Genomic DNA, 27,211 nt, shown 5'->3' with positions numbered 1-27,211 from the left:
CATTTTGACATTTGCAAAAAAGTCTTTAGTCAGTGTCCTATACATATGAAAGAAAAGTTCATTTTAACCCAGCTTAACATTTACTAATCTAGTCCTGCCACCAATGTGTTGCAATGCAGATTTACAGAAGACAGATTTTGTCATGTCGGAGGCAAAGGCTGTAATTAATTTAGAACTGGATTTTTGAACCTCCGAGTAAGAGTGTCTCAGTGAATCATTAATGATGCTCCTCACCGAAGGGCAACTGGTGTTACAATTTCACTCGGCAAATAATTAGGCCATATGTACCTGTCCCATTTGCTTAATGTTAAAACCCATTTATGATAATCCCGCTTAGCTCCCGAACTAATACTCCTATTTAGAAGCATAATGTAACTGAAGTTTATAAACTGGCATACAACCAAAAACAATACCTTCATGCATTTTAATAACTCTCATTTTAACTGTAATATATATGACACCGAAGGCTACAACGGATTTGTGTTTTTATTTCATTTTCTGGATGCTTGGATACTTCCTAAATCTCTTAAACCATTTCTCGTGTTCTTTCACTACCATAATATGGACTGGATGTTGAATTAGATTTATGGGATTTTGTTTTTGTGCATATATACTATTTCACCTCCAAGTCTCCCATCCCTTCCATTCCTTAAACCGAAAAAAAAAATCCATAAATAATTACATGATTTGTAGTTGTGGTTAATAAATATGGGCACTATCTGCAATAATTTCTGATAATTTAGCATCTGTACTAGCCAAGTGTTTAAGAGAATACAGACATCCACCATGTTGTATCCCCCTGCTCTCCAATGAAGGGGTTGTGAGTGCTTGTCAGTTGTGTGTGGAAATATAATAAGAGATACTCACCGGGAAGACCAGGAGCCCCAGGCAAGCCTTTAGGCCCTCGAACTGTGACGCCTCTCTCTCCTCGGTCGCCCGTTTCACCTGCATAGTCACACAGCCTGGCATTAGCTCAAATTCATCTCACAATGATTGATGTCACAAGCAACTCGTTCTCCGCTCGGTAAAGTGTGGGATGCTGCTGCACATCGAGATGTTCTTGTGTGCAGAGCGGGTAGTACAGTAAGATACCCTCATGTTTAAAACATTTGTTACATTCATTAAAATCCTGCTCAGCATTGTGTCGGAAGTGTATATGGAATCCAGCTCTCGAGTCAAGTATCTTCCTGAGCCAATGTTATTTTCGGAGGATCCCTATTATAGTCGCAATGTGTCATGTCTTCATTGCCTTGATCCCGGCTCATGATTAGCGTGATGTGTATTATGCTGCCGCCAGTCCCAGGCCACCCCCTGGCACTTTAAACTGCTCCCCTGCTGCTCATTGGCCGAGCACAGAGACCAAATGAATTAGTAGCACTAACTGAGACTATTGGGTTGGCATGTCCATTATGACTTTGATTTGGCTCTGAAAGTAAACAATCAGTAACAGTGATTTAGGCGGACAATGTTTTATCCACTGGCGGTACTTACCTTTGGGTCCCTTGAGGCCAATGAGTCCTGAAGGCCCCTTGAGCCCAGGTAACCCTCGAGATCCAGCTTGTCCAGGGAAGCCACTGTCCCCAGGGGAACCAGGAGGCCCAGGAGGCCCGGGTCGGCCAGGCAGGCCAGCAGCTCCTGATTCAGGCCTACGCAGACTGGCTGCCAGTTGAGCCAACTGCTCTGTGACACAGAAGGGAAGAGATCAGGTGAGAGTTTTCCTAAACTAAAAGACCTTTAATGTGTCATGTGTTAAGCAGAATGAGCTTTACCATAAAGCCGTTTAAACTACTGTAAAATGGAACCTCTTCATTTATTTTGTTGGAGGTTTTTACAGACATTTTTCTTTCAAGACTGTCGTGCTTTAGATTCACATGGTTGTTTTACTGTTAAGGAATTAACTAAACAAATGAGATCAATATGTTACAGCTATGTATTATACATAATTCTTATTTTATTTTATTTTATTGTACTTGGACACACTACTATTTCAGTCTTTATAAACTTGATAAACTGAATAAAGTTATGCTAAAGACTTTAAAGCTAGATTTAAACTTTGAGTCCCATGAGGGATGGTGTACCAGAAATTCTGTTTTTGCAACTGCTTGAGGAAAATTCATAAAAACACTGCCTGAAATGTAAAAACTGGTACATACTTGACTGAGCTTAACATTTTTTTTTCATAAGAGGAACAGATTCTGTGCCCAAAGCAAAAAGTACATTTTGCAATTCAGCTGAGTGCATATTAATTTTTTTAGGAAGATTCATATAAATAAATCATAACTCAAAATTGCATGTACTTATAAAGAAGTTTAGAAAAGAATCTGAGTATGTGCAGCAATATTTTTCCTTAAATTATTTGAGAAATGTCCCTTTGCTACCCTAGATGCTAGTGAAAAGTTATTAACATGCAATTATAGCCATTGCTTTCAATTTTTTGTTTACTCAGCTGTCAAAAAGCATCATTTCGATTTCAAAGGTCATATTAATCATCATTATTTTTAAATCAGCTTCTGTTCACTTGATGTAAGATACTACATTTTGAATTAAAGACTTTAGGGAGATTGAGGACAATACTCTCATAGGACAAAGTCTTTAATTCTCTGTATTTTCAGACTGATACTTGGAAGGTTCAGAAGAAGAAGCATATCCTAACAAAAGTTGTGTGAAGTTTTCATGGCCAAACCCTAAATCAGGCCAGTATAGAACTGCTCCATTTATGATCACATTGATTGAAAGAAAAATGTTATAATTTGTCATGATTTCAAATGGAAGCCCACAGTCACTTTCAATATAGATACACAATGTTTGATACACTTTACAGAGAATTAACAAACAGCAGAAATTATAACTGTAGTCCTGATCTACTTTGGTAGCTCTGCTTATTAGAAGATACAGTTAGGTCCATAAATATTTGGACAGTGACACAATTGTCATCATTTTGGCTCTGTACGCCGCCACAATGGATTTGAAAGGAAACAATCAATATGTCCTTGAAGTGTAGACTTTCATCTTTAATTTGAGGGTAGTTACATCCAAATTGGGTAACTGTGTAGGAATTACTCACATTTTTGTATGTGGTCCTCTGCATTTTAGGGGCTCAAAAGTTTTTGGACTAACTAACATAATCATTAATTAAATTGTGAGTTTCAATACTTGGTTGCAAATCCTTTGCAGTCAATGGCTGCCTGAAGACTGGAACCCATAGACATCACCAGATGCTGGGTTTCTTCCCTGGTGATGCTCTGCCAGGCCTGCACTGCAGCTGTCTTTAGTTCCTGCTTGTTCTCAGGGCGTTTTGCTTTAGAAATCAAAATTAACCAATCAGAGAGATGGCAAAAACATTAGGTATGGCCAAATCAGCTATTTGGTACATTCTTAAAAATAAAGAATGCACCGGTGAGCTCAGGAACACCAAAATGCCCGGAAGACCATGTTAAACAACAGCAATGTGGTTGAAGCTGACAATTTGGAAACATTTAAAAATAGACTGGATAGGATCCTTGGATTACTTAGTTATCAATGGACACCAAATGAGCACAATGGGTGGAATGTAAACTTTCTTATGTTCTTATGTGGTGAATGATAGAAGAATTCTTTCCCTGGTGAAGAAAAACCACTTCACAACAGTTGGCCAGATCAAGAACACCCTCCAGGAGGTAGACGTATCTGTGTCAAAGTCAACAATCAAGAGAAGACTTCACCAGAGTAAATACAGAGGGTTTACCATAAGATGCAAACAGGAAACAGGTAGACCAGATTAGAGTTTCCCATCTAAAGAACCCTGTACAGTTCTGGAACAACATCCTATGGACAGATGAGACAAAGATCAACTTGTACGATGGGAAGAGAAGAGTATGGAGAAGGGAAGGAACTGCTCATGATCCACCTCATCTGTGAAGCATGTTATGTCATGGGCATGTGTGGCTGAAAAGGGAACTGGTTCCTTGTATTTATTGATAATGTGACTGCAGACAAAAGCAGCAGGATGAATTCTGAAGTGTTTAGGGCTATATTATCTGCTCAGATTTAGCCAAATGCTTCAAAACTCATTGGACGGCGCTTCACAGTGCAGATGGACAATGACCCGAAGCATACTGCAAAAGCAACCCAAGACTTTTTCAAGGCGAAGAAGTGGAATGTTCTGCAATGGCCAAGTCAATCATCTGACCTGAATCCAACTGAGCAGCATTTCACTTGCAAAACTGAAGCCCGAAGAACAAGCAGGAACTAAAGACAGCTGCAGTACAGGCCTGGCAGAGCATCACCAGGGAAGAAACCCAGCATCTATGGGTTCCAGTCTTCAGGCAGCCATTGACTGCAAAGGATTTGCAACCAAGTATTGAAACTCACAATTTAATTCATGATTATGTTAGTTTGTCCAAATACTTTTGAGCCCCTAAAATTGGGGGGACCCATTAACCCAATTTGGATGTAACGACCCTCAAATTAAAGATGAAAGTCTACACTTAAAGCACATCTGGATTGTTTCCTTTCAAATCCATTGTGGTGATGTACAGAGCCAAAATGATGACAATTCTGTCACTGTCCAAATATTTATGAGCGTAACTTTAATGAAGGAAAGGCCTGATTTGCATCAAGGCGCCTGGTAACAATTCTTCCATTTGTTTCAAAGGAAAAGTAAAAGCTAAAATATATGTATTACCATAAAAGTATTGGGGGCTTCTCAAACATCAGAACTGTAAACAAATTCAACTTACCCTGCATAACACGCATGCACACTTGTCTTATATGCTGGTCACTTGGCTCTTTACCCTGGGGAAATGAGCATTACAAAAAAATCACAATGTAAATCATTTAGTATTTTACAAAGAAACAAACTAAATAATTCATCACAAGTGGCCATTTCTGAGTGAGATCATAACAATCCAGCTAAATTCACCTGACACAGATTAAATTTTCGCATGTCAATTTGGCATTTATCTACCCTACATTTTATCACATTTATTTTTTGATACTGTTTTCATAACAACCACATAATTTTGCTCTAAATCCCAGATCGGGCAAACATTGGGGTGCTGCATTGTGGAGTGAAACCTTCTCTTCTCGTGATTGTCACAGAAATCTGTCACCAGGCACTGTTTGTGATATATTGCTGGCAGTTCTTGGCACCTGCTGAAAGAATCAGAGGCCTATGTCACAGCCCTCAGCAAGAAGAGATCCATCAATCACTGGGATCTTAGACTGCCATAAGAAAGCTACAGCTGGAGTTAGGCTCATGGTGAAGATGTCTGTCATGGTACCCTGTTTGTGCGGAGAACATACCGCTGGGCCCTGAGACCCTGGCAAGCCTGGCACGCCCCGATCTCCCTGCATTCCCCTGGGGCCCGGAGAGCCAGCGGGTCCTTCAATACCCGGCTGGCCACGGCTTCCCTCTGGGCCTCGGTTGCCAGGCTCCCCGGGATTGCCAGTCTAGAAACAGAATTAAAGAAAATAATGAATTGCGTACCATAATAAACAGTCCGAGATATATATATATATATATATATATATATATAGTGTTTTTTAACTACAATCATCGTTTAATGAGATGCTTTTGAAAGCCAGAGTAAACGCCCATATTGGGACCCTACAATCGACCGACAAATAGGTGTATATGTGTGATGCATGTTCTGTATCAAACTATACTCTTAATCATAAAGGACTTTGTCTAATGTACATTATACTAAAACAAATATTTTTAACAACAGACTTACCGATCCTTTAGCTCCAGGTTCCCCTTGATCACCCTGTAAGAAATTATTTCCAAGTTAGTTGGAGTTTATTTGCCAATTATCTCTTCATTTCAGATGCATAAACATAGTGTTACAGTATTGAAAATAAAATCTACTTGGAAAACAAAAACAAATACATAATAAGAGGTCATATAAGAAAGTGATGTTACTCAGTAAACTCACTTGGTCTCCCTTTTCTCCCGGAGTGCCCTCAGCGCCAGCTTCTCCCTAGGAAACAAGATAATATGGCAAAATTAGTTTCCTGTTCTCTCCCACATTACTATGGCCCGTGCTAAGTTTATTGCAGGACTAACTACCCAGTGAACACACCCACTGGATGCGGTTTAATATTTAGGCCGTGGAATAGTTCAACCCAAACATTTTGCACTAAAACCTGTTAAGGTGCTTTTTCAACTGGGTTGTGTTTAGATTTTTTAGATGTGATTCACTTTACAATCTGCAATCGGACACAAGGAAAATACACAACTCACTTTTCATACCACCTGACATTCAGTTCGATGCTGCACTAAGATCTCAAACGGTAAAAGAGTTCAATTGATATGAACGGGATTCACTCACTTGTTCGCCTTTAGGACCGGTCAGACCAACAGATCCCTAAAACACCAAACCGAAAAACAATGTTAGCAGCTCAGAGCAAAACAATTTTACATAAAATATCACATCAAGAACCTTCATTGATGATTCAAATGTAGGGATTTCTTCAATGAATTGGAGTTTAATTTAAATCTGTTCACACAGAACCACTACTATGTTGCTGTTTGAAATCCTTTTTCATTTTTGATGTACAGTGCTAAAGAGCAATTGCTGGGAGCTATATACACTCACCTAAAGGATTATTAGGAACACCATACTAATACTGTGTTTGACCCCCTTTCGCCTTCAGAACTGCCTTAATTCTACGTGGCATTGATTCAACAAGGTGCTGAAAGCATTCTTTAGAAATGTTGGCCCATATTGATAGGATAGCATCTTGCAGTTGATGGAGATTTGTGGGATGCACATCCAGGGCACGAAGCTCCCGTTCCACCACATCCCAAAGATGCTCTATTGGGTTGAGATCTGGTGACTGTGGGGGCCAGTTTAGTACAGTGAACTCATTGTCATGTTCAAGAAACCAATTTGAAATGATTCGACCTTTGTGACATGGTGCATTATCCTGCTGGAAGTAGCCATCAGAGGATGGGTACATGGTGGTCATAAAGGGATGGACATGGTCAGAAACAATGCTCAGGTAGGCCGTGGCATTTCAACCATGCCCAATTGGCACTAAGGGGCCTAAAGTGTGCCAAGAAAACATCCCCCACACCATTACACCACCACCACCAGCCTGCACAGTGGTAACAAGGCATGATGGATCCATGTTCTCATTCTGTTCATGCCAAATTCTGACTCTACCATCTGAATGTCTCAACAGAAATCGAGACTCATCAGACCAGGCAACATTTTTCCAGTCTTCAACTGTCCAATTTTGGTGAGCTTGTGCAAATCGTAGCCTCTTTTTCCTACTTGTAGTGGAGATGAGTGGTACCCGGTGGGGTCTTCTGCTGTTGTAGCCCATCCGCCTCAAGGTTGTACGTGTTGTGGCTTCACAAATGCTTTGCTGCATACCTCGGTTGTAACGAGTGGTTATTTCAGTCAAAGTTGCTCTTCTATCAGCTTGAATCAGTCGGCCCATTCTCCTCTGACCTCTAGCATCAACAAGGCATTTTCGCCCACAGGACTGCCGCATACTGGATGTTTTTCCCTTTTCACACCATTCTTTGTAAACCCTAGAAATGGTTGTGCGTGAAAATCCCAGTAACTGAGCAGATTGTGAAATACTCAGACCGGCCGGTCTGGCACCAACAACCATGCCACGCTCAAAATTGCTTAAATCACCTTTCTTTCCCATTCAGACATTCAGTTTGGAGTTCAGGAGATTGTCTTGACCAGGACCACACCCCTAAATGCATTGAAGCAACTGCCATGTGATTGGTTGGTTAGATAATTGCATTAATGAGAAATTGAACAGGTGTTCCTAATAATCCTTTAGGTGAGTGTAGATCAATGCTTTATTAAGTCAAATGTGTTACTTCACCTGACCCATCTAAAACTTTTAAAAATGATCTTCTTCTGCAAAATTGCTTAATCTGTGGATAATTTAAGGGGTAATTCATAGCCAGAGTTTTAAATATAAACCAGTACAAGCTGATAAATGTCCTTCCAGAGAGCTTCAGCCTTTGCCTGCGATGTTTCTCTTTTATCAACAGAGGGCGCTATTGCTCTTGTGATTGAAATTGTAGCCGGTGATTTGGTTTAGATTTTATTCATGTCTTCAGTTATGTTTGATTGAATAGACCATTTCAACACACAAATTATTGACATTGCATTCTCGTAATTATTTCTGACAAATGTTCCCAGGGGTTATTTAATAGCCACTCTGACTTATTTAAAAAACAAAAAACAGATCCCAGGGGCCTCCTGTTTATAACTTGTATTGTTCTGAGTATCGTATCTTATTCAACTGATATATCTCAAAGGAATTGATCATTTTCTGTGTTGGCAGAGTCTATACGAAAACATTTTTGTGCTCAGCTTTGTTTAAATATAGTCAGTTACAAAGCAACACACTGCACATTCATAATGCAGTTTTGATTACTAATGAAAATTTCCCGGCTATATTTTCTGTTGAAATAACAGACATTTGACGTGTGCAACAAAACTGATATGGTCACACAAAACAGGCAACTTATACCTCTTTATGATCAAAACATAGGATTCACCTTTTTTTTTACCTACTCGACACTGACGAAGATGTCCAAAGCAGATAAGTAGTTTATGAGCAGCTTTCCCTAAAACTAGGTATTATGATAAAACTAGAACTGTGTTTACCATATTAAAAAACACAAGCTAGCACAGGAACTACATTTTCTTACCCTGTCTCCTTTGACTCCAGGCAAGCCTGGGGGACCGGGGAGGCCTGGCAGACCGAGGTCACCTTTTGCTCCCTGAAAAAAATAACATTGGTTTGTCAGTACTGAGAAAACAGACTTCACTATAATATTTGGGGTTGCTCTTTTTCCCTCAGGTTGTTAGCTGTAGTGAATGTTGTAAAAGCTATATATGAAAAAGGTGCAGTTCCAAAGCCACTCCGGCCATTGATAAGTCCTCCCTTGTTTTGCCTCTTGTGATCTACGCTCGCCGGCACTGAAATTCCTTTGCTAACAGAGAACTCTTTCAGTCGGGGCATTCAAGCTGTGCCTGCACGGTTTCTGTATAAATACTCTCCGGCCTGAGACAACAAGAGACCATTCATGCTATTCTCCTGTGGTTTCTCCTGGAGTTAGGATTCTGAAGGGGTCTTTCTATATCCCTCATACCTAACTGGGCATTTTATGAATACATAACCACACATTTTGACTTCGTATAGGCTACAAGAAAAATGTATATTGGTTCAAAATTGTACTCGCATGAAATCAGTGTGTTGCATCAGCTTATATAAAACAATGTGTATCTTTATTTTGTCCTACTATGTTGTTTTTATCGTCCTCATTTCTTCACTTTCAGTTTGTTTGATTGAACAGATGTTGAAATAGAGGGGGTTATTTCAAAGCTAATTGTAAACTGTTGACGTATGGCAGGTTGAGAGAGTTGACAATGATGTCAGAAATTGAAAACGGAGGAGGTGGAACACGCTTGATTCCTGTGGGAACACGTATGATGCCATGGCTCCGGGTTACGTGTTGTGGTCAGCGGTGACCGATGGTCATTATCTTTCACAGCAGCTTCCTTTTCCATCATCCGATCAGCCACTCACTGATTGACTCAAAATGGCAGCTTCTTGATCATGTGATTTTATTCTGTCCTTTCAGCCAAATGAGTCAAAACCTATTATTTAATGCCACTACTGTCAGTATGATGGTGAAGCAACCCAGAAACAAAATGAAGCTCAATGTAACAGTTTGACACACCTCGTGATATCCATGTCTCTTAACATTTAGGCTTCCAAGCAGTTCAACCACTTCCCTGCTTAGGAAATACTCTAGGGAAGTGGGCAACACTCATATTCAGCTCCTGGGAGCACTTCAGTCCCCTCCAGGTATGTCAATGATAGATGTATATATAATAAAGTCTTCTTAATTGAATGTTCATGTATTTTTAATGTTCAGAAAAACATGTAATGTAATGTAAATTGTGTTGAAATTCAATACGTGTTCCTCTAGCGATCATAAATATGTATCATGTGGTGCTTCTTTTATCATGGTGAACACAAACAAGGGATCTAATGCTGAGGGGTAGGCAAGATTGGCCATAACAAGTACCTTCTGGTTATTCATTCAAAGTAATTATTTAATCTATGCATGGAAGGAAACCCTGGACTGTAAGCATTACTCCAGGACCACAGATGACTACAAACACTGACTGCAATTACTGAACTAGTTAGCCTTGAATACCGAACTGCCCGGATCAAAGACTATGTTTTAGAGGCATGTATGTTTAATTACGGAGAATAATCACTCACACGGGGTCCTGGGAATCCGGGGCCGCCTGGGGGACCCTGCTCGCCTCTCTCACCCTGGAAAGGAAAGGAAAGACACATCAGATTTAGACTGTGACACTCACTGACAGCAGCATGTTCATCGCAAACACTTCTCAGTACCTGCAAGCACTGCAACTGTGCAGTCTTTATGGCTACTCAAAAACAAGGCTCATCCCGGCCTGGGAAAAAATGTTTTTGCTGTTCAAAGGGAGAACTAAACAATGTCAGTGGGGAGCCTTAAAACACAGTATCATTGATACTACAATATGATCTACGATAGTCAGATGATAAGTACAGGATATATTTCTAATAACTTGCAAGGAAGTTAACTAATGTGTAAGACCCTCCAAAAAAGTATCTTGTGACCCTGTGACCTTTAACCTTGTCCTTGAAGTCCATGCAAATATGTAAATATTTGCATTTTCTAGGTGTGATTTCTGCACCCTTAGATTACTAATTGTGGATTGATCAGAAATGCTTTTTAATTATTGTAACATTTGTATTTCACCTGTCCATTTATAAGAACTACATCCACTTGGCAATAGTCACAACTTATTTTTTATATAATTTAAAAGAAAAAAATGATTTTAATTGGCAGAATAAATAATTAAGTTAATGATTCTCATCAAACGTCAAGGTTGACGAGCATTGTTAATTATCCTTGTGCTAATACTCGAGCCAGATTAGAAGCATTCTTCAGCGGCTTACTGTTACACCCAATAAGCCAGAATCCCGAAAAATTGTGTGTTAACAAGATCTTCGCTTTAAATTCCCAGCAGGGGTAACAATTAACTGCAATATTTAATTTGATACACTAATCCTTTTAAACCTTTCATTATTTCAGTCACAATAATTAGATGCAAAGTGACACCAGAATTACTAAATTGTTTCACCCAGATATTTCCCAAATTAAATCTTATAATAAGAAAAGGTTTATAAAACTTTATTCATACAGAGAGAATCCAAGAGGTGAAACCTGATAAAACAATTAAATTATTTACAAAACCAGTGCTGAGTATATAGTTAAAGGAAAGTGTTTTAAGAGTTTATAACCTTCTATAAATGACTGTTCATGTGATTATAAAACAGGAATAAAGGACTGTCATGTTTTATTAACCATTTACACCCAATGTTTCAGTGCATTTTAGCATATTAAACTTTAGGATCTGTCTTCGGTGGCGGAGGTCCATTTCGCCCAAACACATCTGTCCCTCTTGTCATCAGAAATGCACCCAATACATCTACTGTGTTTGGTTTCCCATATTTATGTTTTATATCAGTAAGAGGCTAAAAACATACTCACTGGCCCACCTATTGGTCCGATCGGTCCTACTTCTCCTTGCTCTCCTCGCTCTCCCTTCAAAGAATAATACAGTTAAGGCCTCTTGCAACTCATATATTCACAAAATATAATTGCTGTGATGGATGTCTTCTTCTCAACTTACAGTTTTACCCGAAGATCCCATTGTTCCAGTTAAACCAGGGTCACCAGAACTACCCTGGTGTGGAGAAAATAAGGAGGATTGTGATATATTTGAGCCACTCAGTGCTTTGAAACATACTTAGCATGACTGTTATTATGCATTATTTGACTGTCTAGTTTTATTTCTTGTTTAATAAAAATGTATCTAATGATATTCATAGAAGGGAAAAATACCTACCTTCTCACCAGCAACTCCTTTCGGGCCATAACTACCAGGCAAGCCCTGCCAAAAACAAATATATGTTTAAGGAATACTGTTAGGAATATACTTATTTATGTGGCAAGTATTATAAGTATTAACAGATCTGTATTTTACTTTTAATTATTTCTCGCCTAAATTAGTATATCCTAAAGATATTCCCTGTTAATTTGACTTTACACATTAAACATAAAAAACATATAAACATGATTTTAATATGTGCAAATATATTAGGATTGTATTGAAGTTTCAGGAATTGAAAGGCTCAAACACTACTTTCCCAGCATTCACTGTTTCACATCCCTCCATCCTCTCCAAACGCCCTGGCTAATTCACACTCTGATGGGGGGGTTCAAATGCCTCATTCACACAGCCAGGCCATCGTTGAAGTCTTATTGAAAAGTAAGTGAAGAAGAGCCGAACACACACGTCTTATTCACTTAGTGCTCCCCCTCGGGTAAGTTACTTTATTCCCGGAGCTCTGTAGTCTGTCACAGGTCTGTAAGGAGGATGACTATTCTGAAGATCCTGAAGATGACAGGTCTGATTTTAGTCTCTTTCACGATTCCTCAGGCAGTACTTACAGGAAGCCCCTGCAGGCCTACTTCTCCTGGAGCTCCCGGCTTCCCACTGTTGCCCTAAAACAGGAAACAGATCAAAGGCTGAGTCAGTGGGACCCTGTCGTAGCAGATTCGGTACTTTTCTGGATGACTTGTAAACTGCAGCATGCTTGAAATTACAAATCATCCATGAAAAACTTCACTGTACCTTTGCCCCTGGCATTCCAGGAATCCCTTCACGGGCATCCACTCCTGGTAATCCCTGAGTTTAAAATAAAATAAAATATGTAAAAATGGGAAAAGACAGAATTGCATCTACAGTTATTCCCTGAGGGATGGGGTTTATTCCAAGACTCCTAATCATTGTACAGAGGCTGCAGACAATCAGAGATGAGTTTCCCTAAAATATCACATTGGCTTTTAGTAGTATTCATATAATGCTGTTGTGTAAGGTAGATAAAAAAGGTGTATCTTAAGTAATTTAATGGTGAACAAAAAGTCCACTTTACTGTACACAATGATAATGTTGCAGTATGACTGATTATCAATGTCTCTACTAATATTTGTTATACTAACTCTCAAAGGAATATTGAGACATGAGAAAAATGGGAGTTTAAATGTTGTTTGATGTTGTTTGGGTAGCTGAAGAATAACAGTGTCAAGGTGTCGGTACAGGCAGTGAGGTTAGGTTTCTAGGTCAATACAACCAATGAACCACACAGAATAAATGTATAACCCATTAATACCTACAGACATTTCTCAGGCAACGACTAGTATATCATATGAAAGTGTAAATGCCAAAAACAAATCCTTACAGGTTCTCCTTTTGGACCAGGAAGACCTGAAATTCCCCTTGATCCTGCAGGGCCCTACAAATGTGAAAACATATTATATGTAGCATTCATCATCAAGTACTGCTAGACAAACAAAGATAAGAAAATATTACACATCTTCTAAATATAATGGTTACTCTAATTCCATATACTGTATATTGTAAGATTATTGTACTGATACTTAAATTCTTCAGAATTACATTTTGTATCATATTTGACTCAATACTTAGTTTTCAGTGGCATCCCATATGTTGTATATTAAGGTTATTCAATGTCTATCTTCTGGCTGTTCTTCTTAGTATGACATTGAAACATAAAGAACTAGAAAGATGTGTTGTACCGATCAATGAAGCTCAAAGATCAAATAAAATATTTGTGTGAAGTTTCCCAACTACAATATAAGAAGAATGAATAAAACAGTTAAATCTCATTGCTTACTTGACTGCCTTTTGGCCCAGACTCGCCCATCACGCCTCTCTGACCTTGGTCACCCTTAAAAGATATAAGGAATAAAAGATATAAGATATAAAGAATATTAACAATGAAGCTATGTTTGTACGGTTAAAGTAATCAAATCTCATGCACAAGAAAACAATTACATCACGACTCCATTAGTTGAATTGTTTTAATAGAGTAATTTAGTTTCCATTGTGATCGGCTACAAACTATGGCCCGAATTAATTGACATTTCTGTGACACATTAAATCTGTACTGGAAAAAGACCAGAAGACGCTGCCATTTTGCTCTTTAAAGTGGTTCCACAAAGTATTTAAAATCCTGGATAATTTTCGGAGGCACAAGCAAAGGCAGACATTTATGGTAGCTGTCTCTTCATCAAGACAGAGAACTGATGATTTGTGCTTTTCTCATTGCAGGTAAGAAAGTTCAGAGGCAAAGACATGGTGAAAAAGCACTTACAAAGGCGCCTTGAATGCCCCGAGGGCCCGGCTCCCCGTCGTGTCCGCGGGGCCCCTACAGAGGAAGGCGGTTGAAGTGAATTAATTTCTTGAGGCAACAAGAGCAACACAACAGTATGACAGGGAGGATTTAGGTGTGTTTATTCATGGGTATTTTGTGTTTATTTATCTGACAGTGAGAACTCAGGAATCTGTGGCAATCTGAGGGTAGGGTTCATTTGAAAGTCTGGATCTTTTTGGGACATGTTTTCATTTTCACCACATTAAAGTGTGGATTCCTTGGGGAACCTGTAGTTTTGCTGATGGTACAGTAGATAACAAATTTATAATTCATTATGACAGTTAATTGGACAATGATCCCATTAATCTGTAGTGGGTTGAGTTCTCTTTGCACTGAATATTTATCATTATTTATATAGGAAATGAATGCTTTATGAGGGGATTTGGGAGTCTGGGATGTTTTTTTAAGGGATACTCCGTTTGCTTAAATGTACTGAAAAAATAAATGTTTGTGCTTAGAGTTACAACACTGGATAATAATTCATGATTATAATTATGATTATTACTAGTATTAATATATGTGTATTTGGGCCTAATCATTACATGGACTGGACCCTAAAAGTACACAATATTGTGTGGATATTTAGACTGCATCTGAACAACACTAAAAATAAAGAATAAAGCTCATGCAGAGAGAATAAGGGAATATAATAAGACTTACCCTTTCACCCTTTGACCCCATCATTCCAGTGATTCCTCTTATTCCCTGGGGACCCTGGAATCATACATGAATAAAGAAGATTGTTCAATTAATTAAATAATTAAAAAGCACTGAAATTCCAGTGCAAAAACTGGCATCATGTGACAGTCCAAAGCATTGTCTTCCTTTACTTTACACAGCAAGTCCCAGAGTGCTTACATGAGAAACGTACACATCATTAACAATGAGAGAAGTAAATAAAAATACTTTACAATTGGGCCTTGAGCGCCAACTTCCCCAGTGGCTCCCTGGTCTCCTTCTTCCCCCTGAGAAACAGCAGTGTACAGATTACAATCTCTCTATCAGACAGACTAGTGACACATTAAGATAACTTCTCACCTAGTGGTAGTTTATGATATGATATATTCAAAGACCATTTTGGTAATGCTTTGGTGTTCTTCTAGAACATGTTAATGTTGACACAAAAATAACAAATGTGCAGCTCTCATTTTAAATTGTACCTTGTGTCCTTGCTTTCCTGGCTCACCGGATTCGCCTTTGACACCTTTGTGGCCCTAAAGACACCAACAAATATTTACAGATCAGATACAGGCATCTGAATATATTGAATACAACTACAGTCACATTGACCATTTCCATACCTGCCTTTCCCATATGTACAACCTCAATTTTTGCAGTGTATTAATTTGTGTCTGCTGTCAAACAGCCTTTAAAGAATTCAGAGCACTGCACACAAACTTACTCACCGGGGGTGTCCTCAGAATTGCTGAGAATGGAAATATGTAGTGGCCCTTATAGCATTCAGAACTGGATTGTGATGTTTAAGCTTTGAAGAGCCAGACCAAGTTGGCCATGGGCAGTACTAAGGAAGAGCGGTTTTATGATGAAGGTCTAGATGAAGTGATGTTGACAGCACAACTCAAGTTTATAGGAACTTGTCATTTAAGTGTATGCATAGATCCGAGACTAGGAAAATTACTCCTGAAAACATGGATGGTTGAGTCCCTCACAATAGGGCTGGGAGTACACCAGTAAAATATCTCCTCAATGACACCGCGTCGCAGAATCAGAACTCACCTTCATACCTGGAAGACCAGGATGGCCCGAAGCACCAGAGGGACAGGAATTGGGACACTGGACAACAGAGCAGAGACCAACGTTAGTAATCCTCTGACACGGGTCACACATCTAGTGCGGTCTGTATGTCAGAACAATGGAGACCATTCCTTACCAGCTCTGCAGTGCTGTCATGGATCCCAGCAGCGCCCTGAGACAGAGGACAGAAACAGTGAATTGGTTGGACTGTGTGTATCATATTTATAAGATACATTTAAAGGCTGTAGTGGAAATATATATATATATTTTTATACGATTGATATTTACTTTCCCCGTTGTTGATCCCGGCCCTTTTGGAATAGCCAATTATTATCTGACGTCCAGACCTACTGACAGACTAGGACCTCCTACATGTGTATCATCCATGATATCAAGTACACTTCAACAACACTAAACAATTCATAGATTAATCTGATACTCACTCGTGGTCCAGGGGGTCCAGGGGGCCCTGCAGGCCCTCTCACTCCAATGTCACCCTGTATGAGAGAAAACGGGAAGTACATCACACTTGGAATTTGACTGTTAGGAAACAGACAGATTTTGCAGCTAAACTACTATTGAAAAGTAAAGTGAGTGTTTCCAAATCTGATACACCTTATCTTTCACAAAATTAGTGCAAGAAAGACATCAGTGATAATCTTATGCAGGCTTGTATCGTACCAAAGAGCTGTTACAAAATGTATATATCAGTAATAACATAGTGGGCGGTAGTCAAGTGTACTACCATTGGCCATTCTTGGGGATGATGTATTATTACAATGTATTTCAATTATTTAAGACAGTATATGAGAATAATTAATTCCACTGGATTATCTGGCACACGACCCTGAATACAGAAATACTCACAAGGGGTCCAACAAGTCCCAGTTCACCAGGAAGTCCCCCTGGACCAGGTGGTCCCTGTAAAAATCAACACATACATCAATAAAAAACATCAGATATTATCCATAATGTTATACTATATCAGAGAGAAAGATGATGTTGATAAACTGTGGTTTCAAGCTCCCAAATTATTTTACACATATTTTTGTTTTTACACATATTTTAGTATATCTGTGAAAAAATATTTGATGCATTATATCCATTTCCAAAGCAATATTAATACAAGGTAGCATATTTAGTTAAATTTGAAATAGAACAAATGTCATTTTTAAAGGTACTTACAGGTGGTCCATCTGGCCCTGAACCCTAAGACATCAAAAATAAAACAATGTATCAGTAATGCAAAGGTGTAGCAAATGATACACATTTTGAGGAACATTTAGCCTAATGTCATATTTAGCCCTAACAGGTTGGTCATTCAATCCCTGAGATTTGTTCCAGTACTTCTAGGAAGACTGCAGTACCAACCCAATGTAATGTGAGTTTCATATGACTTACAAACACAAACCTTCACCAGATCAGACTGGATGAAGCCATTGCATATTAGATCCAAGGGTAAAGAAAGTTACACTAAATCAGCAGAAGAGACCGAAGTAGAATGTAATATTAAGAATGACACTAATTAATGGGGAGGCGATACTGTGGACAACTTATTAATGGCAAGCTATTATTTTCTTGTTCGATGTGGTAAATATGTTCACCTAAAAACCTCTGAACCAAAAGGCTAAGCAGCTTTTGAGTCTTGAGTTTCTAATAGTTTTACAACAGAAGTTACATCGAAGGTCACATTACAGTAGAATCTAGCACAATTATTTAACTGAAAAAAGATTTATACTCACGGCTGCTCCACGGGGCCCAACTTTCCCTGGTTCACCCTGAAAAGCATTACATTACTGAATTAGGTTTCATGCCAATCTTTGTTTGAATCAACAATTAGGCTGATACATTTTCAATTCCTAACAATTAAGGGCACTGTAAAATATCATATTTTATTGTGAACAAGTTTTCTTTGGTAATGTTTATACTTGGATCAGATTTTCTACTTTAGAGTTACTTTATTTTTCCCTGTGATTTCATAACTTGGGTAGGGTCGGTCCAGTTAGAGGATGCTAGTGAAAGGGGCTTTTAATATTATTTATAGGGGTCATTTTAGTGATCTTCTTTTACTTCTTTGGAATTACTTTTTTTTCAGACAGTGTAACAATTAAAACTGACTGACTGATCATTCTTTCCCTGATCTAGACTTGATGTACTGCCCAAAGCAAGGCTTCTTTCAAATGCTCAATGGCAGTCAGCAGAGTAAATCCAAATGTTACCTCAGGGGCCCAAGGACATTTGCTCCCATGTGGATTATTACAAGGAAACACAGTGAAATTAGTAGAGCGCATAAGAACACACAGGATTAAGAATTAACTGTCATGAGGAATTTCTTTAACGCCCAATGGAATGTAGGGACAGAGGGACGTGCCACTTTCCAAGGCAAAAAAATAAATAACCAAAGATTTCCCAGTAATTACTTTTTGTCCCAGTGGACCATCTGGGCCAGCATCCCCATCAGGTCCAGTTAATCCCTAAATGAGGAGAAAGACAAGGTGGTGTATTAATTGATTGATTATAATGATTCACAGTCTTCTGATTTGTGTATTTGGTCTTGTGACAAAATGCACATGCAATCACTACAACACCAAGGTGTAGTATTCTGTATTGAGTGCCAATATTCAGAACATCTCTACATTTTTTACATTTTTTAATCATCAAAGAATGGTATTTTACTAGGCCATGATATAGCATGGTTCTCCATTTTGTACTTACTTTAAAATGTGATTTTGTCCTATACATTAACTATACAAAACAAGCTGCGGTAAATGTATAAAATGTTGTGATAATATTATAAAATCACATAAACAATATATTATACTGTCTGGGCCTTAACACAAGACTAAGTTAAAGACTCAGATGTGACAAACAACATGACAATAAGTGTTATCTTACAGTGCACACTAATAACACACAGTTCTATGGGATATGCAACCAATATTTTCCAGAACTTGAAACTTCCCAATGTTTCAATGTAACTGCATATTTAAGCACAAAAAGAAACAATTTCACAAGCTGTTCTATCATCAGTGCATCAGGAAGTCAGATATTTTGTTTCTCCTTCCCTTTTCGATAGTAGTTGCATAGTTTGATGATGATGATGACGTTATTTAGCAGACGCCTATATGCCAGAAGACTTGCATGGTTAAACACTAACATAAAAAGTCCTACATTTACACAACATCATAGGGATAACAACGTCAACTAATCTACACATTAAAGTAAATTAAATGAAGGTTTGTGAGGAGATTAAAATGGTCTACAGGTGTAATCAGATATGTCCTGAGGTTGCATTGACAGGTGGTAAGGCACTGGGCAATCAGATATAAGAGGCATGGCATGACTAACCAATCCATAGAGGAGGAGCAAAGAGGGCAAGGTGATGTAAGGAGATGCTGGAGGTAGGGAGAAGCATCTTGGTGATGGTGGAGAGAGCAATGGATAAGGAGGAGTGAGGCAGAGAAAATATAGGGGAGGTGCATAACTTAAGTTGACTAAGTAAATTGCCACAGGCCACAGATGAAGTCACTGCAGAAGGTGGGGACTCTTGCCCCTGGATGTGAAATCCCAACCCAGTTCCCCAAGATGGTGTCAGGTGGCACTGTGTTGTAGGAGGAGCTCACATGTTAAACCAGTGTCCTGTCCGCACTATGAACATATGAAAGGTCCAACTGCACTGTTTGCAAGCGCAGAAGCAGTTCCAGCAGCAACAGCAGCGTGGGTTATACATTCCTCTCTCCCAAAGAGCTCAGCTCAGTGCCAATGTAGAGCTCCTGAAACACGCCTGGCACTTTGGCACACAGCTCTTCTTTCTTCACCTCCCACTGCAGCCATATAAGATTACAGAAACCCATTGCTAACATCTTGTCCTGGGACCCAAAGGCGAGGGTGCGATTGCTGCATTTTAATTATCAGCTGACAGGCAGATACGTTCATATACGTGTATATTCTACTTATTCTTTATTCAGTTTTTTGCTTTGGACTGTATGGTGAAAGGGGGGTATTATTACTGTGAAGGGAATATATATATATCCTTTGTGTGTCCTTAAAATAGAGGTTAAAATGGTTATCCTTTCAGCACTATTGTACTGTGAACCCCTGAAGTTTGTTTTCCTCTCCTCGCATTTCGAGTCCCGCTGGGAAACGATCTTAATGAAATTCATTCCCAACGTCTGCTCAAACAAAAAGGCTGCTGTTTCAACAGGAAATTCTTGGATTCTCCTTGCGATATATGCAAACTCTTTTCAGGTCGGTATGTTTCACAGATGAGAGCAATTGTATTGATTATTTCTAATTGGATTCAAACATGATACATTGACAAAAGTATATATATATAATCAATATACTCACATCAGCTCCTGGCATTCCTGGCAATCCTGCAGAACCAGGTTTACCTGCATCCCCATCTGGGCCCTATGAACATTTAAATAAATTATTATTATTATTATTATTATTATTATTATTATTATTATTATTATTATTAATAATAATAATAATAATAATAATAGTATTATATGAATATTCATATTATACATATTCATACAAATCATCTATAATGTGTATATTTATAAATACACTTACCGGGGGTCCATCTGAGCCATCAGGACCTCTGTCTCCCTGAAATGATTTGAAAACAAAAGTATTCACATTTAAAAAGACAATACAAATACAATACAAATACAAATACAAATCCACAATTACCAAAGTCAATAGTAAACTAGTTAATAATTTGGCATCTGAGGCATTTAGCATTATCTGATGAGATTCCAATGGGTGACTTACATCTATGCCATCAACTCCAGGGACCCCGGCAGGACCTGGGGGGCCCGTTGGACCTCGGGGGCCAACTGGGCCTCTCTGTCAGGAGAGAAACAACCTTGTCATCATCCTGTAGAGGATTTTAAAATAACCAATCATTGAAACCTTTTAGAAATGCTGTATGGTGAAAAACTATCGGGTGACACAATGGTTTCTTTATAGAGGTCTATTTCACATTAAGGAGAAGGCAAATGCACTGGCTATCAGTCGACAACTTTTACTTCACTCTGTATATCATTATATATGGCAATAGTTTATAGCTGCATAGTTTTCCTGATAAAAATTTAAAATAAATTAAAAATACATATTCGATGTGTTATCCAACATACATAAGGGTTTGTTTTTAAGTGTCCAAAAAAAACAACATCTATATACTTTCCACATTATTATAGCCTATATATGTTATATTAATATAAATATAAAATGGGCAGTTTATTAAATCCATTGACTTTCAGCAAACTATAGTTTATATATGATATACACATACATACATACAAACAGTTGAACATTTTAACTACTACTTTTCCATATTACAACTCTGTTAATAAACTTTCCCCAATAAATGCAAATTACCCAACATTGTTCCTTAATGTTATTTTTGGTTATATACAATCAAGTGTACTCTCTTTAATCAGTTATTTAATCATCCCTGCTGTTCTTGATGTCTGTATACAGACTGATTATAGCTCCTTAAAGCAACCATAAACCATTTCCAAACCTTGTGACATTTCATTATTTTATCTCCACAGAAGTAAAGAAATCAGAAATATCCTGATTGACTGTATTATAGACGGCACTATAGGTTACAGGACATTAAGCTTTGCCTGCAATGTGCTTTAACCACATAGAGTGTGAGAAAGACATGTTCTTATACAGTGACATTTCTTTCTATTTATGCAATAGCTGTTTCATTTAAAAACCAAACACCCAGTTTAACACATCATGTTCATTTCAGCGAGCAGGATAACAAAACCTCACCTCCAGTTCCGCCTGGGTAATCTGAAAAGCAAGAAAACATGCATTGAAGACTTACTTGAGCCGAGCAAATGAAGACAATCTGCAGGAAAACCAAAAGAAGTGGCCCCCGACTGCTTGTGGCACTAGCCATGGTCTCCCCAATGGCTAGAAGAGGCAATCCGTCCTTTTTCTGGGTTTAGTTGGGCTCACGGACCCCCTAGACAAAATTTCCCAACTGAATCCCTAACTAGTAACTGAAAGGTAAGCAGTACTATAGCTCGCACAGGCTCATGTTTATTCATGAGATGCTCGGTTGTAGGAGGTGATTGGAGGAGGCCTTCACAGTGGGAAAGGGGAGGGGACACCGGTGACGTCAGGGCGTCATTAGCCTTTCGCATGGACTCTTTAATTGGTGAGCCAATTAAAAACCTCATAAAGATATCGGGTGGACAATAGAAACACTGGCCATTCCAAAAGAGGTATGCAATTAAACTCGCTTTGAAAATATTCTCATTAAGAAATAAAATCGCTGAACTTGTGATTTCGGTGATAATACATGTTTATGATGTCAATGCAGATATTCTCACCGATCTTCTGGCTGGAAGTTCATTGCAAGATTCCCTGTGGGGGCGTTTGGGATCACAGTGAATCAGCATCCACTGAAGTTCAAACTGCAAAAACAAAAAAAAATAAGAAGAATGTTTTTTTTTCATTTTCATATCAATTGAATCAATCCAAAGCAACACAATGTATTAAACGCATTTGAGCCATAATACAAAGCCTTTACTGGAATGCTGCAGAGTCCAATATTTTCCAGGTATTGTTTTTTCGTGCAATATGTGCTGCAAACTGGAATGAATCACATTTATAAATCAGATAATAGATCATTTCCGTGTAAGATACTTCTTAAATACGATTTGGCTTTCTTCAATCTATTATTAATAAAGTCATTTGCAACTGTGTTTAATATTTAACTATCCAGATAAATAAAAACATCTTGAAGGATGATGATGATTGATTATTATTATTATTATTATTATTACTTATAATTGAGTATGCCAGAGAACAAGGGAAAGTCTATTGGAATTTCAGAAGAGCTGGCCATGTCTACAGTAGGAGGTTTTGGTACCTCTATGTGATATTTCCCACCTTTCTGTAGAAATCTGCGGGTCTCTGGTCAAATTAAGAGATGCCATAACTTAGAAACAGGAATCTTCTCATTTCAACCTATTTCTTGTGGTATTTGTAATAACATGATCATTAGCACAAAATATAGGTAGCACCCCCTTTCTCAATATTTCAAAATGTGTCAGATATGGGCTGAGGCGAGATGTAATTCTGTAAATGTAAAACATGTTTAATGTTTGTCTCAAGCTTGATACTCCTCTGTAAGGTTATAGAGAGTGAAAGTGAAATAAACATATAGAGTATGTTGGGGTGTAATTCAATTGCATAGAAATAAAAACAGAATAGATTGAGGTGTAATTCAAAAGGCCGCTTGAGGACTGTCCCAAAAACAACGCCTACCTGTTGACCGGCCCAAAAGTGTTAGTTGCCTACAGATAATCCCTAAATAGGTTTTTGAACATTTTATTATCTGTAAAAACATCCATTCAGTTATTCATGTTGTTGTTGATAATGGTGTTCATAGTGTTTATTTCGGATTATTTATTTATTTATTAGACCCAGCGCGACCATCTGTATCTTTATATTAGTAGAAGAGTTGCCATTGGTGTAGCATGGCACAGACATATGACATATCTTTTGTATATGTATTATGCTTGTTTTTGCTTTACAAATGGAACAAGGAAAAAATAATATATTTGCGAAACAAAAGTTTTTTGCCAAACCCAGGTGAACGACCGTTTCGCCATCTAGTGGTCGGTGCCCATGTAGTCAACTGTATAGGCTGCTTTGATGACCTTCTCTGGGTTTTTATTTTTAAATCTGTACTCCTTTGTTTATGTGACAGTTACAAGTTGTCAATATAAAGTTTGATATGCTTTGTATTATTATTATTAAGGTGATCAATACGAATTCAATTGTATGGCTTTTTATTGTAACATAGTGAATAAGATTTTGATTTCTATAATGTATCGGACGATATTGCGTCGTACAAAACAGTCAGTACTTTCACAGTTGTTTTTGTTTTAATGTGTAGAATATATTGGACCATTTAAACAGACCATTAACCTATGAACTGAATATGAAGTAAGTGAAGTAGACTCACTGTTACTGCCATGGCAGGGTTATCCTTTAATTTCCCAATCATTGAAAAGCCATCGAGACTCACGGCGCCTCTGGGGAGAATATTCTGGGAGTCAATCCTAATGCAGTCAACAAAAAGAGTCACGACCCCCTTCTCCACGCTGAGCAAGACCTTGTGCCACTGGGAGTCAAACAGGAATGGCAGAAAGGAAAAAACGGCGGACTGGGGTCTGTTGTCCGTCGTGGTGCAGGAGAAATCCAAAGACTGGGTGTCCCCGTTGAGCCTCACTGCCATTTGCTCAGTGCCAGTTGAATCCACAATCTGCCAGATATTCCAGTTCTTGTCCACTGTGCTCCCAGTCATCCGGAAAGTCGTGAGAAAAGAAAACTCCTCCGGTAGCCCAAGAGGATAGGCGGACCTGTGCAAGAAAGATAACCCTGTCAGTCGCCTTGATAAGCAAAGGCTGCTGTGTGTATTGGACCAGATGAGTTAAATACATTTACTTTGCTACAATACACAATTCAAATTATATACACATACACATACTATACACATATAGAAACTGATGTTGTGTTTCTTTTAAGCACAATTGACACAAACAAGTGTTCGTTTCAGCACCATGGACAGAGCAACCCTGTGACATGGCCAGTAGATGGCGCTGCTCGGCTACAAAATGATACAATTTGATTCCAAAGCCAATAGTGTTACCTTGTTTGAATCTTGAAATTGTAGTCCGGTCCTACTTTGTATGCAGTTTGCATTGGCGTTGACCCGGCCACGTTTTGGGCAGTGCCTCTGGTTGTCACCGCGCCTAGCTGAAACTGTGAAATAATGTCAAACCCTATGGGGGGGGGAAGTGTAACAGCGTTACTTTTGAACTGATACAGACAATGAACATTGCACAGTGGAAATCAAGTCTGCTTTTACTTTCAACATGGTTACCTGGTAAATCATCTTCTCCGATCTTTAACTGAGAACACACCCGCCTCTGAACTGCGCCCACGGAAAATGGGAAGCCTACAAGAGAGTCACATATTAAAATAAAAACTATTGGTAAACGTATTCAAGCTTTGAAGGAGAGCTAAACCAGGTCAAGATCTTCTTAAGCAGCAGTTCTTGGTGCAATTAAGTTTACCGTATATTCTCGAAATTAAAGCACCTCTTTTAAACCATATGCTGTTACTGTAATAATAGTATTCCAACAACAAAACCAGTCATTTTGATTTTCTTCTGCATTCGTAGGAAAATCCCTTAATATAAGTGTAATAACTATGTGTCTTCTTTATAGGACCTGAAGGTCCTCTAAGGTCTTAAAGAGGTGAAAGTTGCGTGTCTCAGTACTCAGGGTTTTACGTGTCCAGATGTTGTGGGAGGACAAGACAAGTTTCGCACTGTAGTTATTGGAGTTTACGCTTTTGTCCTTCAGTCAGACACATTGCAGTGTTAATATTTACCACCTCTCCTTCAGTGTAAGCAGTAGACAAATTGAGTGGACAGTGTGAACCATAAAACCAGCCATTGTTTGAAAAGCTGCTCCCTGTACCTCCCCTGTGGGAAGGCAAATAAACGTGTAGTCTTTCCACGAGTTTTCCCTCTTAGTCATCTTTACGCATGAGCACCAAACCTCCCCCAGAGCTCATAATACAACCAGACTTATGTTTTAAAAATGATACATCCTTTAATGAGATGGCTAACAACAAAGGGCAAGCTACCTGTCTTTTCTTAATGTTTCTTGAGATACCAATTTAAAACTCTATATAATTTCCTATAATCCACTTTTTTTTCTGTGCTGAATGTCAATGAAAGGGCAGAGTAGTGGTTAAAAGCCTGTTCCGTTTATTTCCAATTAAAATTCACATCATCATGGGTCCGGTTAAATATTGTTGTCATCAGTGATAGATTACATATCATAAATAAAAGTTAAGTAGCCTATCCAAGTAAATGCAGATTCTATTATTGTGAAATAAATCATTAAAAAAAACAACACAGAGAAATAGAAAGAAAAAGAGAAGTCTCTAAAATGTCCATTCCTACTTACGTTGGGAGTGTTCCACAGTGGAAGCGCACAGCTGAACCACATAGCCAAGGAGATAAACAGATACCAGCTTTCCCCTAGAAAATGGGATTGTGATTGGAAAAATAACAAAATCATTCCATGCAATATCACTACTTACATACAATTAGAATTACTATAATTTCAACAAATATAATTGCTGTATAATGCTTCCTAAAAGTCTATTTCAATGGATAAAAAGTTCAGAATTAAAAGAACTGCAAACATATACATAGTTACCAGTTCATTCCCCCCATGCCAGTTGCCTTGTATAGGGGGATGCTAATGAGATTCTTCCTGCTGGATGTGTTGGCGTTTGGGTCCAATCCACTGAGAGCTGAAAGCTGTCCTGGTCCTGTTAGCCTAAGGACAATCCAAAGGGACTGAGTGTGTGCAAACTGTCTGTGGAGATTAAGAGAGGGGAGATTTTCTTGGCAAACCAATGTTGGGGTCGGGGGTGGTTCAGTGGGAGGTAGCTATGTCTGAAGGATTTTACTACGTTATGGGCTGTGCAGGTGGTCTTCACTTGGAATAAAGGTGCATTATATTCAGTTTAGGAGGGTAGTTTCTGAAGCGTTCTGTTGCAGAATCGGTTTGCTTCTGTTTGGATATATGGTAAAACACTGCACTATTTCATATATACAGTGTGTAGCTCTTTCATCTAAACCATATAAATATAATTAGCTACTAGGTCAATATATATTGATTTAGTTTTATGTAAAGGGATTTTAACAGCAATTTAATGGTTTGGTAGTCAAAGTAGTTGTCTGCTCTGTTGTGCTATGACATACTGCCAGAAGCTATTAGAATTCAAACAGTGTATTAGAGGTAATGAGGTTCTAATGAAAAGGTTCACTATCTGCACATAGAAAACTAAAAACTAACCAAATAACACATTTAAACTGCTGTAAGATCCCCTCTTGATCTGATTATGTTATGTATCTGTAAGCGTGTTCTTATAGAACATTTGGGCCATTCATTTTCAATAGCAGATGTGACCTCTTTGGCTTTCTTTCAGCTTTGACTGAAGTAATTGACCATACGAGCTCCCACTAGAGCAGAGTTATGTGTTATTATTCTGTTGAAGATGCCTT

General features: G+C 38.4%; 1 protein-coding gene across 1 annotated transcript in view; it reads right to left on the bottom strand.

Moving 5' to 3' along the window:
* The window catches only part of col9a1b (collagen, type IX, alpha 1b), a 28,440-nt gene extending 1,948 nt beyond the window's left edge, over nucleotides 1–26,492 (bottom strand). Inside the window, exons 1-37 of the mRNA XM_066696694.1 lie at nucleotides 26,358–26,492; nucleotides 26,103–26,176; nucleotides 25,007–25,081; nucleotides 24,773–24,905; nucleotides 24,086–24,482; nucleotides 22,443–22,526; nucleotides 21,877–21,897; nucleotides 20,863–20,937; nucleotides 20,662–20,697; nucleotides 20,431–20,493; nucleotides 18,501–18,554; nucleotides 17,823–17,858; nucleotides 17,266–17,289; nucleotides 16,948–17,001; nucleotides 16,524–16,577; nucleotides 16,217–16,252; nucleotides 16,063–16,119; nucleotides 15,486–15,539; nucleotides 15,237–15,290; nucleotides 14,986–15,039; nucleotides 14,266–14,319; nucleotides 13,786–13,839; nucleotides 13,330–13,383; nucleotides 12,723–12,776; nucleotides 12,539–12,592; nucleotides 11,934–11,978; nucleotides 11,718–11,771; nucleotides 11,576–11,629; nucleotides 10,255–10,308; nucleotides 8,669–8,740; nucleotides 6,312–6,347; nucleotides 5,916–5,960; nucleotides 5,715–5,747; nucleotides 5,284–5,430; nucleotides 4,719–4,773; nucleotides 1,492–1,680; nucleotides 868–945 (exon numbers count right to left, since the gene is read on the bottom strand). Of these exons, the coding sequence (XP_066552791.1) occupies nucleotides 868–945; nucleotides 1,492–1,680; nucleotides 4,719–4,773; nucleotides 5,284–5,430; nucleotides 5,715–5,747; nucleotides 5,916–5,960; nucleotides 6,312–6,347; nucleotides 8,669–8,740; nucleotides 10,255–10,308; nucleotides 11,576–11,629; nucleotides 11,718–11,771; nucleotides 11,934–11,978; nucleotides 12,539–12,592; nucleotides 12,723–12,776; nucleotides 13,330–13,383; nucleotides 13,786–13,839; nucleotides 14,266–14,319; nucleotides 14,986–15,039; nucleotides 15,237–15,290; nucleotides 15,486–15,539; nucleotides 16,063–16,119; nucleotides 16,217–16,252; nucleotides 16,524–16,577; nucleotides 16,948–17,001; nucleotides 17,266–17,289; nucleotides 17,823–17,858; nucleotides 18,501–18,554; nucleotides 20,431–20,493; nucleotides 20,662–20,697; nucleotides 20,863–20,937; nucleotides 21,877–21,897; nucleotides 22,443–22,526; nucleotides 24,086–24,482; nucleotides 24,773–24,905; nucleotides 25,007–25,081; nucleotides 26,103–26,176; nucleotides 26,358–26,374 (2,584 nt within the window). The 5' untranslated portion in view covers nucleotides 26,375–26,492. The remainder of the gene's footprint in view (nucleotides 1–867; nucleotides 946–1,491; nucleotides 1,681–4,718; nucleotides 4,774–5,283; nucleotides 5,431–5,714; nucleotides 5,748–5,915; nucleotides 5,961–6,311; nucleotides 6,348–8,668; nucleotides 8,741–10,254; nucleotides 10,309–11,575; nucleotides 11,630–11,717; nucleotides 11,772–11,933; nucleotides 11,979–12,538; nucleotides 12,593–12,722; nucleotides 12,777–13,329; nucleotides 13,384–13,785; nucleotides 13,840–14,265; nucleotides 14,320–14,985; nucleotides 15,040–15,236; nucleotides 15,291–15,485; nucleotides 15,540–16,062; nucleotides 16,120–16,216; nucleotides 16,253–16,523; nucleotides 16,578–16,947; nucleotides 17,002–17,265; nucleotides 17,290–17,822; nucleotides 17,859–18,500; nucleotides 18,555–20,430; nucleotides 20,494–20,661; nucleotides 20,698–20,862; nucleotides 20,938–21,876; nucleotides 21,898–22,442; nucleotides 22,527–24,085; nucleotides 24,483–24,772; nucleotides 24,906–25,006; nucleotides 25,082–26,102; nucleotides 26,177–26,357) is intronic.
* Between the last annotated feature and the right edge of the window lie 719 nt (nucleotides 26,493–27,211).

The sequence above is a fragment of the Amia ocellicauda genome, chromosome 23 (genome assembly GCF_036373705.1).
Source record: "Amia ocellicauda isolate fAmiCal2 chromosome 23, fAmiCal2.hap1, whole genome shotgun sequence".
NCBI classification, from domain to species: domain Eukaryota; kingdom Metazoa; phylum Chordata; class Actinopteri; order Amiiformes; family Amiidae; genus Amia; species Amia ocellicauda.
The sequence above is the reverse complement of the archived record's forward strand: the minus strand, read 5'-3'. Positions and strand labels throughout refer to the sequence as shown.